The sequence below is a fragment of the Salvelinus fontinalis genome, chromosome 4 (assembly GCF_029448725.1).
Source record: "Salvelinus fontinalis isolate EN_2023a chromosome 4, ASM2944872v1, whole genome shotgun sequence".
NCBI lineage: Eukaryota > Metazoa > Chordata > Actinopteri > Salmoniformes > Salmonidae > Salvelinus > Salvelinus fontinalis.
Window position 1 is genome coordinate 64,483,146 of NC_074668.1, and position 15,477 is coordinate 64,498,622.

The 15,477-nt window shown below is 44.1% G+C and overlaps 1 protein-coding gene across 7 annotated transcripts in view; it reads right to left on the reverse strand.

Annotated features, from left to right (window-relative positions):
- Positions 1-15,477, reverse strand: part of LOC129854176 (cell migration-inducing and hyaluronan-binding protein-like) — a 167,894-nt gene that overhangs the window by 30,594 nt on the left and 121,823 nt on the right. For all 7 annotated transcript variants that reach the window (XM_055920962.1, XM_055920959.1, XM_055920961.1 and 4 more), the window contains 5 exons: positions 12,114-12,251; positions 11,151-11,289; positions 9,998-10,234; positions 7,778-7,957; positions 148-218 (listed from right to left, as the gene is read on the reverse strand). In XM_055920962.1, the coding sequence (XP_055776937.1) occupies positions 148-218; positions 7,778-7,957; positions 9,998-10,234; positions 11,151-11,289; positions 12,114-12,251 (765 nt within the window). The remainder of the gene's footprint in view (positions 1-147; positions 219-7,777; positions 7,958-9,997; positions 10,235-11,150; positions 11,290-12,113; positions 12,252-15,477) is intronic.

Here is a 15,477-nt window from a genome sequence, read left to right on the forward strand (position 1 = left end):
CTAGAAAGTAAGAGATGGAGAGAAGTGAAGGGAGAGAGGGAGGTGGGTGAAAGGGAGAGAAAGAGAGATATTGTGAGGGAGAGGTTGAGGGAAAGATAAGGAGAGAAGAGGGTAGAGAAAGGAGAAAGAGATGAGAGAGAGGTTCACCTTGATAGATAGCATGATCCTCCACTGCAGAGGACGAGTTGCCTTTCAACGCAATGAAACTCCAGGAATGACTGAGGAGAGACGGATGGAGGGAGGGAGAGAAGAGGTGGAGAGACAGAAAGTGGAGAGAGGGGGGAAGAAATAGGGAGATTGAAAGTGTGAGGATGCAAGAGGACAAGGATAGATGGAAAGTAAAGAAAAATAGGGAGGAGGGGGGGGGGATATATTGGCATTAGAGACACACAGACATGCACACACACACACACACACACACACACACACACACACACACACACACACACACACACACACACACACACACACACACACACACACACACACACACCACACACACACCACACACACACCACACACACACACCACACACACACACACACAGTTCCAGCCAGCCCTGGTAATGATGTTGACATAAGGAGTGACGGGCTGTCGGAAAAACCCAGGGGCAGGATGGGTAATTACAGTAGCAATCCCATCATGCCTCACTCTTGTGAGGACACAGTGACACGAGTGTCAGGGGAGAGATGTGCGTGTGTGTTTGTGTGTGCGTGTGGCATGCTAGGTGTCTGAAGAGAGTCTGTGTGATATTCACACCAGGACATTCCAACTACATTCTGCATTAGGATTCTACCAGGAACAGTCAGAGAACTGACATTAGAACAAAAGCCATCCTCAACGTTCTAGCTGGTCATTTAGAAAAAGGAAAAGGTGTCCGTTCCAAGCCACTGAAACAAACTAAGCGACTTGGTGTACAGAGGGAAGAGGAGAGGGCCTACCACCGAGCCTTGGGGGACATCAGTAGTGAGCAGTTCCCAGCCACTGAAACAAACTGAGTGACTTGGTGTACAGAGGGAAGAGGAGAGGGCCTACCACCGAGCCTTGGGGGACATCAGTAGTGAGCAGTTCCATGTTGCTGTCTTGTAGCTTTGCTACCTATAATGCATGTGTAGCACATGGGGATGCGTGAAACTTACTCCTCAGCCTGAAGTGTCCCCACTTGCGCCAGCGAATAGCTAGCTTTTCACATGGCGCCGACTAGTATGACACTTCAGGAGGGTGGTCACGTGTGCTAGCAATGCAGAGGTCCCGAGTTTGCGCCAGGTATGGGCCGAATCAGGAGGAAGTACTCGCTAATCAAGCAGCGTGACGTCCTTTACACTAGCTAGCCATCATGTTCTCATTTAACAGCAATGTTACCGGAGACAAGCAAAATTATGTGACGTTTTATATAGATCAGCATGCCAGATATGTCTCTAAATGTGTATACAATAAGACATTATATCAACAAATATTGGCTTTCATGACATGTAAGAGCAATACACACACACACACCATCCCCCACTCATAAATACCATCGTGACTTTGGTAAACATATGTAAATTGCATTCATGGAGGATGGATTGCAGAGATCTTTTTGTTACCAAAATGATTGCCATATTAAAATGTTCTCTGGCACACCGCGAATAATACATTCCTTATTCTGCTTTAACACTGTTTGGCAGGAACTGTCAGGAAAGATAGGCAACAAGAGACTAAGTACATTCTCCTCCTTCATCGCTCTTTCTCTCTCTCTTCTCATTTGAAGACGTGGGGTGGAGATATTTCTGTGGGAATACTTGTAAACTTTGGTTCTCTGGTTGTTGGAGAAAATTAGCTGTAGACAAACACACACACACACACACATACGCACTGACACACACACACTTTTATAATTTGGACACTAACAGCCTAACTGCACTGGCGTTGCTGCAAAGCTTCTCATTCTCTGTGGTATTAAACTCATGTTGCCTTGCAGGTTGTATTTGGTCTTTAAATGTATTATATTTCCTCACCATCAAAATGTGCAAAAAAAGTCCTCTATCCATTGTTTTGGAATTGTTTATGTTCCCTGGCTGTCTAGCTTTCATTTGGATGACTGTTTTCAAACTGGACAGAGTGAAGAGACTATAGATGACTGTTATCAAGCTGGACAGAGTGAAGAGACTATAGATGCCTGTTATCAAGCTGGACAGAGTGTAGAGACTATAGATGACTGTTATCAAGCTGGACAGAGTGAAGAGACTATAGATGATTGTTATCAAACTGGACTGAGTGAAGAGACTATAGATGACTGTTATCAAGCTGGACAGAGTGAAGAGACTATAGATGACTGTTATCAAGTTGGACAGAGTGAAGAGACTATAGATGACTGTTATCAAGTTGGACAGAGTGAAGAGACTATAGATGACTGTTATCAAGTTGGACAGAGTGAAGAGACTATAGATGACTGTTATTAATCTGGACAGAGTGAAGAGACAATAGATGACTGTTATCAAGCTGGACAGAGTGAAGAGACTGTAGATGACTGTTATCTAGCTGGACAGAGTGAAGAGACTATAGATGACTGTTATTGAGCTGGACAGAGTGAAGAGACTATAGATGACTGTTATCAAGCTGGACAGAGTGAAGAGACTATAGATGACTTATTAAGCTGGACAGAGTGTAGAGACTGTAGATGACTGTTATCAAGCTGGACAGAGTGAAGAGACTATAGATGACTGTTATCAAGCTGGACAGAGTGAAGAGACTATAGATGACTTATTAAGCTGGACAGAGTGTAGAGACTATAGATGACTGTTATCAAGCTGGACAGAGTGAAGAGACTATAGATGACTGTTATCAAGCTGGACAGAGTGAAGAGACTATAGATGACTTATTAAGCTGGACAGAGTGTAGAGACTGTAGATGACTGTTATCTAGCTGGACAGAGTGAAGAGACTATAGATGACTGTTATCAAGTTGGACAGAGTGAAGAGACTATAGATGACTGTTTTCAAACTGGACAGAGTGCAGAGACTTTAGATGATTGTTATCAAGCTGGACAGAGTGAAGAGACTATAGATGACTGTTATCAAGCTGGACAGAGTGAAGAGACTATAGATGACTGTTATTAAGCTGGACAGAGTGAAGAGACTATAGATGACTGTTTTCAAGCTGGACAGAGTGAAGAGACTATAGATGACTGTTAATAAGCTGGACAGAGTGAAGAGACTATAGATGACTGTTATCAAACTGGACAGAGTGAAGAGACTATAGATGACTGTTTTCAAACTGGACAGAGTGAAGAGACTATAGATGACTGTTATCAAGCTGGACAGAGTGAAGAGACTATAGATGCCTGTTATCAAGCTGGACAGAGTGTAGAGACTATAGATGACTGTTATCAAGCTGGACAGAGTGAGGAGACTATAGATGACTGTTATCAAGCTGGACAGAGTGAAGAGACTATAGATGACTGTTATCAAACTGGACAGAGTGAAGAGACTATAGATGACTGTTTTCAAACTGGACAGAGTGAAGAGACTATAGATGACTGTTATCAAGCTGGACAGAGTGAAGAGACTATAGATGACTGTTATCAAGCTGGACAGAGTGAAGAGACTATAGATGACTTATTAAGCTGGACAGAGTGTAGAGACTATAGATGACTGTTATCAAGCTGGACAGAGTGAAGAGACTATAGATGACTGTTATCAAGCTGGACAGAGTGAAGAGACTATAGATGACTTATTAAGCTGGACAGAGTGTAGAGACTGTAGATGACTGTTATCAAGCTGGACAGAGTGAAGAGACTGTAGATGACTGTTATCAAACTGGACAGAGTGAAGAGACAATAGATGACTGTTGTCAAGCTGGACAGAGTGAAGAGACTATAGATGACTGTTATCAAGCTGGACAGAGTGTAGAGACTATAGATGACTGTTATCAAGCTGGACAGAGTGAAGAGACTATAGATGACTGTTATCAAGCTGGACAGAGTGAAGAGACTATAGATGACTGTTATCAAGCTGGACAGAGTGTAGAGACTATAGATGACTGTTATTAATCTGGACAGAGTGAAGAGACAATAGATGACTGTTATCAAGCTGGACAGAGTGAAGAGACTGTAGATGACTGTTATCTAGCTGGACAGAGTGAAGAGACTATAGATGACTGTTTTCAAACTGGACAGAGTGCAGAGACTTTAGATGATTGTTATCAAGCTGGACAGAGTGAAGAGACTATAGATGACTGTTATCAAGCTGGACAGAGTGAAGAGACTATAGATGACTGTTTTCAAGCTGGACAGAGTGAAGAGACCATAGATGACTGTTATCAAGCTGGACAGAGTGAAGAGACTATAGATGACTGTTTTCAAGCTGGACAGAGTGAAGAGACCATAGATGACTGTTAATAAGCTGGACAGAGTGAAGAGACTATAGATGACTGTTATCAAACTGGACAGAGTGAAGAGACTATAGATGACTGTTATCAAGCTGGACAGAGTGTAGAGACTATAGATGACTGTTATCAAACTGGACAGAGTGTAGAGACTATAGATGACTGTTATCAAGCTGGACAGAGTGAAGAGACTATAGATGACTGTTTTCAAACTGGACAGAGTGAAGAGACTATAGATGACTGTTATCAAGCTGGACAGAGTGAAGAGACTATAGATGCCTGTTATCAAGCTGGACAGAGTGTAGAGACTATAGATGACTGTTATCAAGCTGGACAGAGTGTAGAGACTATAGATGACTGTTATCAAGCTGGACAGAGTGAAGAGACTATAGATGACTGTTATCAAGCTGGACAGAGTGAGGAGACTATAGATGACTGTTATCAAGCTGGACAGAGTGAAGAGACTATAGATGACTGTTATCAAACTGGACAGAGTGAAGAGACTATAAATGACTGTTTTCAAACTGGACAGAGTGCAGAGACTTTAGATGATTGTTATCAAGCTGGACAGAGTGAAGAGACTATAGATGACTGTTATCAAGTTGGACAGAGTGAAGAGACTATAGATGACTGTTATTAATCTGGACAGAGTGAAGAGACAATAGATGACTATTATCAAGCTGGACAAAGTGAAGAGACTATAGATGACTGTTATCAAGTTGGACAGAGTGAAGAGACTATAGATGACTGTTATTAATCTGGACAGAGTGAAGAGACAATAGATGACTGTTATCAAGCTGGACAGAGTGAAGAGACTATAGATGACTGTTATCAAGCTGGACAGAGTGAAGAGACTATAGATGACTGTTATTAATCTGGACAGAGTGAAGAGACAATAGATGTAGGTCATTTCTATACATGTTGTATTTTTTTACATTTCATTGTTGATTCAGATTGTTATTTCTCTAAACCACCGCAGGATGGATTTAATGGGTATGTTTGACACACCTGCTCTAAGCCATGGTAAACCCTCCTGACCACACACGTGCATGCACACAACCGCGCACGCACGCACGCACGCACGGACACACACACACACACAGACACACACAGATTCTTCGAACCCCATTATGACAGCCATTGTAGGATATTCCAATATACTGGTGGTTGAGTTGAGTTCTACTGTTTGGAAGGAAGGAATGCAATAAGTCTGAATATATGATTAGCTCACTTAAATGCTACTCACTAACCCTCAGTTTAAGAGTTTTTTTTTATCCAGGCCCTGAATCCAGCTGTATTAGGTTTTCTTATCATGGCTCAATTTACTTTCAATTTTCCATGCATTCCTGAGATACTTTAACACAGTGAGAGAGAGAGCGAGAGCGAGAGAGAGAGAGAGAGACTTGCTAGCATATGTATTTTCCTTTTATTTCTTCTCCGCCCTGCTTTCGCTAAGCAGTCCTGTGCCAGGAGAGATAAAGACACTGCACAAACAAAAATGTGTAGATTTCTGGTGGCTAGACCAGGGAGAGGGAGAGAAAGTAAGAGGGAGAATAAGAGAGACGGCTGTTTGTCAGCAGCCTATAAATCAGTGTGATGTTATGCTATGCTACGTCACTATGCTAGGTCAGCCAGCACAGCACTGCCTGACAAACAGGTCAGCAGAGGAGTCATCTGCTAGCGCTACGCTAGGAGGCTATGCTAGGTCAGCCAGCGCAGCACTGCCTGACAAACAGGTCAGGAGAGGAGTCATCTGCTAGCGCTACGTTAGGAGGCTATGCTAGGTCAGCCAGCGCAGCACTGCCTGACAAGCAGGTCAGGAGAGGAGTCATCTGCTAGCGCTACGCTAGGAGGCTATGCTAGGTCGGTACGCTCGGTGGCAACGCTAGGTGGTTATGCTAGGTGGCTACTCTAGTGCTATTGTGCTCTAGCGGAGCACATCCATTCGGATGTGGAGGGATAGAAAGATAGAGGGAAAGGTAGAGAGAGGTAGAGGGAGGTGGAGAGAGGTAAAGAGATGTGGATAGAGGTAGTGAGATATAGGGAGGTAGAGAGAGGTAGACAGAGAGAGGGGGGGTAGAGAGAGAGAGAGGTGGAAGTAGAAGTAGAGAGAGAGAGGGGGGAGGTAGGGAGAGGTGGAAGTAGAGGTAGAGAGAGGTGGAAGTAGAGGTAGAGAGAGAGAGGGGAGGGTAGAGAGAGGTAGGGAGAGGTGGAAGTAGAGGTAGAGAGAGAGAGAGGGAGGGGAGAGGTAGGGAGAGGTGGAAGTAGAGGTAGAGAGAGAGAGGGGAGGGTAGAGAGAGGTAGGGAGAGGTGGAAGTAGAGGTAGAGAGAGAGAGGGGGAGGGTAGAGAAAGGTAGGGAGAGGTGGAAGTAGAGGTAGAGAGAGAGAGGGGGAGGGTAGAGAAAGGTAGGGAGAGGTGGAAGTAGAGGTAGAGAGAGAGAGAGGGAGGGGAGAGGTAGGGAGAGGTGGAAGTAGAGGTAGAGAGAGAGAGGGGGAGGGTAGAGAAAGGTAGGGAGAGGTGGAAGTAGAGGTAGAGAGAGAGAGAGGGAGGGGAGAGGTAGGGAGAGGTGGAAGTAGAGGTAGAGAGAGGTGGAAGTAGAGGTAGAGAGAGGTGGAAGTAGAGGTAGAGAGAGAGAGGGGGGAGAGGTGGGAGTAGAGGTAGAGAGAGAGAGAGAGAGAGAGAGAGAGAGAGAGAGAGAGAGAGGGGGGGGGGTAGAGAGAGAGAGGTAGGGAGAGGTGGAAGTAGAGGTAGAGAGAGAGGTGAGAGGGAGGTTGAACCATCCAGGCAAGGAGAGAAGAAGAAATAATCCACTAATGCTAAGCTAGGTGGCTACGCTAGCACTATCATGCTCTGCACGCACTACCCCAGGGAAACTATAGAGAGAGGATTAAGAGAAATGTATTTCTCCTGTGGCTCAGGACTCAACTCACAACACACCAAGTCAGGGCCACCAAGTCAGGTTGGCTTCAAGGTGTCTTAACCCTCGGCTGTGGCTATAGATTAGAAGTAAGACATTCAATGGTAAAGCTACAAAAAGTGATTTACCATTTAGCATACAACTTAGTATCTACTTTAAACAATTACCAGCAGAACAGACTACTCTAACATTCCATCTGTCCATGTCCTTTGATTTCAAGTCCCTTCCAGCCCTGGCAGTTGCCGCAAAGACAGTTGGTTCAGACCAAGCAGCTGTAGAAATGGTTGGCTACAGATGGATCACAATGCATAAAAGGATTTTGGGAAACCCGTGGGTTAGAGGTCAGGGGTCAAGGAGTGTCTGCTGCCCAGTTTAGTAAGAGTCTTCCAAAAAAATAATCTAATACTAATATCAATCATCATAATGATATACATGTACAGTATAATATAGGTTTCAAAATTCCCTGGTTGGAGGACAGGGGTCAAGGAACCTACCGGAAGCCCAGGCGGTGGAAGTCTTTACTCCCCAGCTTGGTGAGGATCTTCCTGGCCGAGTCCTCTAGGTTGTTAGACCCCTCGTCGTTGACCACCATGGCCAGAATCATCCCATTGTCTACCACATCTACATACTGGGCCAAGCGACGACTCTCTTCTTTACTGCGGTATGTGTCAAACCTGGGTAGCGGAGTGGGAGGGAGAGATTAATGGTTAGCCTATATCAGTGTTTCCCAATTCCGGTCCTCCAGTACCCCGAATGGCACACATTTGTGTTGTGTCGGACAAAAACACCCGATTCAACTTGTCAAGGGCTTGATGATTAGTTGACAAGTAGCATCAGGCGTGCTTGTACGGGTCCACAATATAAATATGTACTGTTGGCGCTACTAGAGGAGCGGAGATGGGAAACACTGAGCTATATCATAGCTACATAACAGAGCACAAAAAAAGACCTTCATACAATCACTCCAACAAACGTCTTCTTCTGAAGGTTGATCTATGGTGGATCTTCTGATACCAACAAATATCAATGAATGAATTGCACACAGCCCCAATACAGTCCCATGGGAGCTTACTGTAAGATCTTGAGGGTGAGGTCTCAATTTGGTTGTGTGAGGAAATTGAGGTCAATGGTAATTGATATCAAACCAATAGTAAATACATTTGTCAAACGGGGTTTTAATTTCTCAATGGGGTTCAGTTTCTGACGCAATACTCAAGACTTGCCTTCTCTTGGAAGCAAAGTTTGTTTTGTTTAATTGCTTTTTAATTATTGTTTACCAGTACTCTGATGGCATATTAAATGTTTTTCTAACTACAGTACGTATTAAATGTTTTCTGACATTCCTTATTCAATCAGAGATGTTGAACGATGGGATAGGGAGAACATTATAAATCTAATAGATAGTTAATACCAACAGGAGTGTGTTTGCTATTCTCCCTCCTTTCTAGTGTCATATTATAACTGTCACACCCTGATCTGTTTCACCTGTCTCTGTGCTTGTCTCCACCCCCTCTAGGTGTCACCTATCTTTGCCATTATCCCCAGTGTATTTATATCTGTGTTCTCTGTTTGTCTGTTGCCAGTTCGTCTTGTCTTGTCAGGTCTTACCAGCATGTTTTTCCATCTTCCTGCTTTCTCAAGTTTCTGTTTCCTAGTTTCCCTGGTTCTGGCCATTCTGCCTGCCCTGACCCCGAGCCTGCTTGCTGTTCTGTACCTGCCTGACTCTGACCCAATTACGGACCTCTGCCTGCCCTGACCCCGAGCCTGCTTGCTGTTCTGTACCTGCCTGACTCTGACCCGATCACGGACCTCTGCCTGCCCTGACCCCGAGCCTGCCTGCCGTTCTGTACCTGCCTGACTCTGACCCGATTACGGACCTCTGCCTGCCCTGACCCCGAGCCTGCCTGCCATTCTGTACCTGCCTGACTCTGCCCTGGATCACGGACCTCTGCCTGCCCTTGACCAGTCTTTTGCCTGCCACCTGTTTGAGTCAATAAACATCTGTGATTCTAGCTGTCTGCATCTGGGTCTTATCCTGAATTCTGATAATAACAATATCTGTCATGACTTAAAGATAGAATCTGCATTAGGGGAAACAGCTCCGCATTTCGCTGTCCGCAGTCCGCTCCAGCACTTTTGAAATATTTTTTTTGTGTGGACTAAACGGAGGTGAGGTGTGTTGAGCAGAGTTGTCAAAACTAAAAACAGCAGTACATATTGTGCTATTCGCTTCCCCCTGCAATGATGTCAGAGTGAGAAAGAAATCTGTTTGTTGTCTGCAGTAACTTTGTTGTAATATTCCAAATGGACAAGGCAGTTTCACTATGAAGGATTCCAGCTTTAAAGAGACAACAATTCCTCCAGTGTTGTTTTTTATTAACATGTTTGCTTATCGCAGCCGTTCTGTTACAACAGGGGTGTTGAAGTAATGTATTTTCAGTGATTGTTAGCAGGCTAATGTTGCTACTGTTAAGCAAAGTGAAATAAAGTTAAGATGTAAAACATAGTAAAGGTGAAAGGGACAAAATTCCAGTAACTTTCCAGAAGTCCCCAGGTTTTCCAGAAATCCCAGTTGGAACATTTCTGGAATAAGACGGTAATACGCAGGACATCCTTCCAACCAACATTTCTGGAAAACCTGGGAACTTTTGAAAAATGTACCAGAATTGTGCAAGCCTAAAGGTGAAATAAAAACATGATAACATATAAAATACCTATCATTGTGGAGCACTTCTCCAGTCTTGGCGTCAATGACGTGAACTATGATACCCCGGTTGCCCCAGCCCCTCTCGAACAGGTAGCTGTTGTCCTCGCTCTCCCCTGGGTGCAGAGTCTTGTTGAGAAAGGTCCACGACAGCTTCTTCTCCCCATGGATCTCCAGTGTCCCTCCTGTCCCCACACCAATGTACTTACGGCCAAAGTAACTGTGCTCTGTGTCTGTGTCGTCAGACCTGGAGAAGAGTCAATGATTGATCAACCAATGAATCAAGAATATGGGCTAGAGGGTTACACGATAGGGGATAAGGGGATATAGGCTAGGAGATACTAGATAAAGACTAAAGACTAGGAGATAGAGGCAGGGGCTAGGAGATAGAGGCTAGGAAATAGAGACTATGAGACAGAGGCTAGGAGATAGAGGCTAGGGGCTAATAGATAGAGGCTAGGGGCTAGGAGATAGAGGCTAGGAGATAGAGAGTAGGGGCTAATAGATAGAGGCTAGGAGATAGAGGCTAGGTGCTAGGAGATAGAGGCTAGAGGATAATAGATAGAGGCTAGGAGATAATAGATAGAGGCTAGGAGATAGAGAATAGGGGCTAAGAGACAGAGTCTAGGGGCTAGGGGATATAGGTTAGGAGATACTAGATAAAGACTAAAGACTAGGAGATATAGGCTAGGGGCTAGGAGATAGAGGCTAGGAGATAGAGACTATGAGACAGAGGCTAGGAGATAGAGGCTAGGGGCTAGGAGATAGAGGCTAGGGGCTAGGAGATAGGCTAGGAGATAGAGAGTAGGGGCTAATAGATAGAGGCTAGGGGCTAGGAGATAGAGGCTAGGTGCTAGGAGATAGAGGCTAGGGGATAATAGATAGAGGCTAGGAGATAGAGAATAGGGGCTAAGAGACAGAGGCTAGGGGCCAGGAGACAGAGGCTAGGAGATACAGGCTAGAGGCTAGGAGATAGAGGCTAGGAGATAGAGGCTAGGGGCTAGGAGATAAGGGCTAGGAGATAAGAGTATAGAGGCTAGACAATAGAGGGTAGGAGCTAGGACAAAGAGGCTTGAGCCTAGGAGAAAGAGAATAGAGTCTAGAGGCTACCAAATAGGTTGAGGGCTGAAGGCTATGAGATCTGGTCTGGGTTCAAAACCCACCTTCCAAATAAGGAGATGGTAAGGTTGCCCTTATACGGGCAGTCAGGACTTCCTATGTGCAGCTGTCCTCTGTTGCCGATCAGAATGTGTTTGGTACGCAGTAGGATGGGACGATACGAGTCTGCTATCACTAACTTTCCTAGAGAGAGAGAGAGAGAGAGAGAGAGAGAGAGAGAGAGAGCGAGATCTTTACTGATGAGATCTCCTGACAGGTATTTCATGCCCTGGGGCCTGACACATCACATCTCCCTTCCTTTTATGGCACTGAGCTGTGGCTCACACAGACACAGACACAGACACAGACACACAGACACACAGACACAGACACAGACACAGACACAGACACACAGACACACAGACACACAGACACAGACACAGACACACACACAGGGGGGGGGGAAACTCAAACACCCTTTATGAGGGCTGCATTTCACGATAACGTCCATCTGACAGAGGTTATATAGTCCTGTAGTGAAGTGGATGAGAGATGGGGACTTTGATTTGACTGTGTGTTAGAGGTTATCAGGACACACAGTATCAGGTTCCTAACTCACACATACACATGTAACCAGTGTAAAATGGCTACACTGTTACATTGATGATGTTGACTCAGATCACTGGTTGCTGTGGAGAAGGAGAAGGTCAAAGGGGGTGAGTGTAACCCATGTGAAATGGCTAGCTAGTTAGCGGTCTGCACTAGCGGCATTTCAATCGGTGACGTAACTCGCTCTGAGACCTTGAAGTAGTTGTTTCATTTGCTCTGCAAGGGCCGCGGCTTTTGTGGAGCGATAGGTAACGATGCTTCGAGGGTGATTGTTGTCGATGAGTGCAGAGAATCCCTGGTTCGAGCCCAGTTTGGGACGGAAGCAAGACTGTTACACACACACACACACAATTGATGGATAAAGTACACTTGGGTGACAGTTTAACAATATGATCGCAGACACACACACACAGACGTACCTCCGTTGAGGATCTCTATGGAGTGGACAGTAGCTGAAGAGGTGAGGATGACCTTTCTGCCGTAACCAATGGTAACATGGTGGGCTTCACTGTGGCCGGGGGTCCATGGCTGCAGGCCGGGCTCCCTGTCTGGACACACTGTTTGATAGACCAATAGGGTTAACGTCATGACACACACTGAGTACTGATGTTCTGATCTGGCCCATAGTTTCCAACAACAAACACTATGCCAACATCCTATAATTCATTCATCAGTCAATGTCATTGATTGGACGGACACCAAACGGGCCGGCCAACCAGATTTTCCCCTGGGCTAATACAGATTGATTAATAGGTTCCGATCGACTGGTTTTCTCCATGAAAGAACCCAGCTGAGAAACCATCGGACACAGCAGTTTAGGACACAGCAATTTAGGTCTTGGAACTAGATCTGTCTGGGCTTTAGCCAAATCCTTTGTCATTCTCATGTCGTGTCTGACTCAAGGAGTTGGCTAAAGAACTAACTGTTACAGCAACAATGGGTTAGACAGCTAGTAGAATAGCTCTGGGGAGGCTGGAGGTTGAGAGAGAGAGAAAGAACAGTTCAGAAAGAGAGAGAGAAATAGAGAGAGGGAGAGAGAGAGAAAAGAGAGGAACATAGGAGAGAGAAAGAGAGAAAGAGAGAGAGAAATAGAAAGAGAGCGAGAGGAAAGAAAGGAATAGAAAGAGATGGAGAGAGAGAGGAAAGAGAGGAACAGAAAGGAACAGAGAGAAAGAGAGAGAGATTTGAAATGTCTGTGAAATGTCCTTATTCTTTTAGCACTTTTGTGATTGTAGTGTTTACTGTTAATAAACAAAAGTGAAATAAACAATAAAAATTATCTACAGTACTTCACTTGCTTTGGTAATGTTAACATATGTTTCCCATGGCAAAAAAAGCCTTTGAATTGAAATAGAGAGAGAGAGAAGGAGAGAGAGAGAAGGAGAGAGAGAAAAGGAGAGAGAGAAGGAGAGAGAGAGGAGAGAGAGAGAGAGAGAGAGCGAGAGAGAGCGAGAGAGAGCGAGAGAGAGCGAGAGAGAGCGAGAGAGAGCGAGAGAGAGCGAGAGAGAGAGAGCGAGAGAGAGCGAGAGAGAGCGAGAGAGAGCGAGAGAGAGCGAGAGAGAGCGAGAGAGAGCGAGAGCGAGAGCGAGAGCGAGAGCGAGAGCGAGAGCGAGAGAGAGAGAGAGAGAGAGAGAGAGAGAGAGAGAGAGAGAGAGTAAAGGGAAGTAGCTGGGGTCAACCAATAGGTTCAGAGTTCCTACTTCCTCTGTTCTCTGTGTGATCATGATGTGAAGGACAGTGGTCTGGCGATCTGCAACAGGCGTTGCACTACACTGGGCAATGACATCTGCACGCACACATACACACAGTATGCCACACAAACAAACTCAAATAAAACATGAACACAGGCAAAAACACAAACTTACGGAAGCCCTGAAGCCCAAGGCCAACAATAACAAGAAAACAAGTAGACACTTGGAATTATCTCGTCCGGACAACTTGGTAACTTGTTTGAACGACTTCAGCTCAAATGAAATGGGAAGCATTTTTTTAAAGCTTGTGAACGAGCTCATGCTGAAAATAGAATGCATATGAGTGAATGAAAGAAGCCAGCGAGTGTCAACGGCATCCAAATCAAATCAAATTGTATTGGTTACATACACGTGTTTAGCAGATGTTATTGATCACATACACATGGTTAGCAGATGTTATTGATCACATACACGTGGTTAGCAGATGTTATTGATCACATACACATGGTTAGCAGATGTTATTGGTCACAAACACATGGTTAGCAGATGTTAATGGTCACATACACATGGTTAGCAGATGTTATTGATCACATACACATGGTTAGCAGATGTTATTGATCACATACACATGGTTAGCAGATGTTATTGATCACATACACATGGTTAGCAGATGTTATTGATCACATACACATGGTTAGCAGATGTTATTGATCACATACACGTGGTTAGCAGATGTTATTGATCACATACACATGGTTAGCAGATGTTATTGATCACATACACATGGTTAGCAGATGTTATTGATCACATACACATGGTTAGCAGATGTTATTGATCACATACACGTGGTTAGCAGATGTTATTGATCACATACACGTGGTTAGCAGATGTTATTGGTCACATACACGTGTTTAGCAGATGTTATTGATCACATACACGTGTTTAGCAGATGTCATTGGTTACATACACGTGTTTAGCAGATGTTATTGATCACATACACATGGTTAGCAGATGTTATTGATCACATACACGTGTTTAGCAGATGTTATTGATCACATACACGTGTTTAGCAGATGTTATTGATCACATACACGTGTTTAGCAGATGTTATTGATCACATACACGTGTTTAGCAGATGTTATTGATCACATACACATGGTTAGCAGATGTTATTGATCACATACACGTGTTTAGCAGATGTTATTGATCACATACACGTGTTTAGCAGATGTTATTGATCACATACACGTGGTTAGCAGATGTTATTGTGGGTGCAGCAACATGCTTGTGTTTCTATCTCCGACAGTGCAGTAATATCTAACATTTTCACAACATATAATGTACCCAATACACACACATCTAAGTAAGGAACGGAATTAAGAATATATACATATATGGACGAGCGATGTCAGAGCGGAATGGACTAAGATACAGTAGAATAGTATAGAATACAGTATATACATATGAGATGAGTAATGCCAGATATGTAAACATTATTAAAGGGACTAAGATACAGTAGAATAGTATAGAAGACAGTATATACATATGAGATGAGTAATGCCAGATATGTAAACATTATTAAAGGGACTAAGATACAGTAGAATAGTATAGAATACAGTATATACATATGAGATGAGTAATGCCAGATATGTAAACATTATTAAAGGGACTAAGATACAGTAGAATAGTATAGAATACAGTATATACATATGAGATGAGTAATGCCAGATATGGAAACATTATCAAACAAGTATGGCGTCATAGTGCTTCAAAATAGAATGCAAGAGACTAGGGACTGTGTCTACGCGGAGCAAGGCTGGTAAAATGAGCAGGTAAATTACATTTGTAGAAAAGGAATTAAAAGGAATTGTTTTGATCTTCCCTATGCTAAGTAGACTAAAGATGTAGTTTCAAATGGATTGGGTTTATCACACATTATTCATCTACACACTGACACAACAAACCCACATACGTCCTCTCTCCACAACTCTCCCATCATTAACCACAGAGTATTTCCTGAGCATTCAGAGTGAACGGATAACAATATAATTCCCAAGGAAGTGAGGCTAAGTCTCGGCGTGCCTGGCAGCGG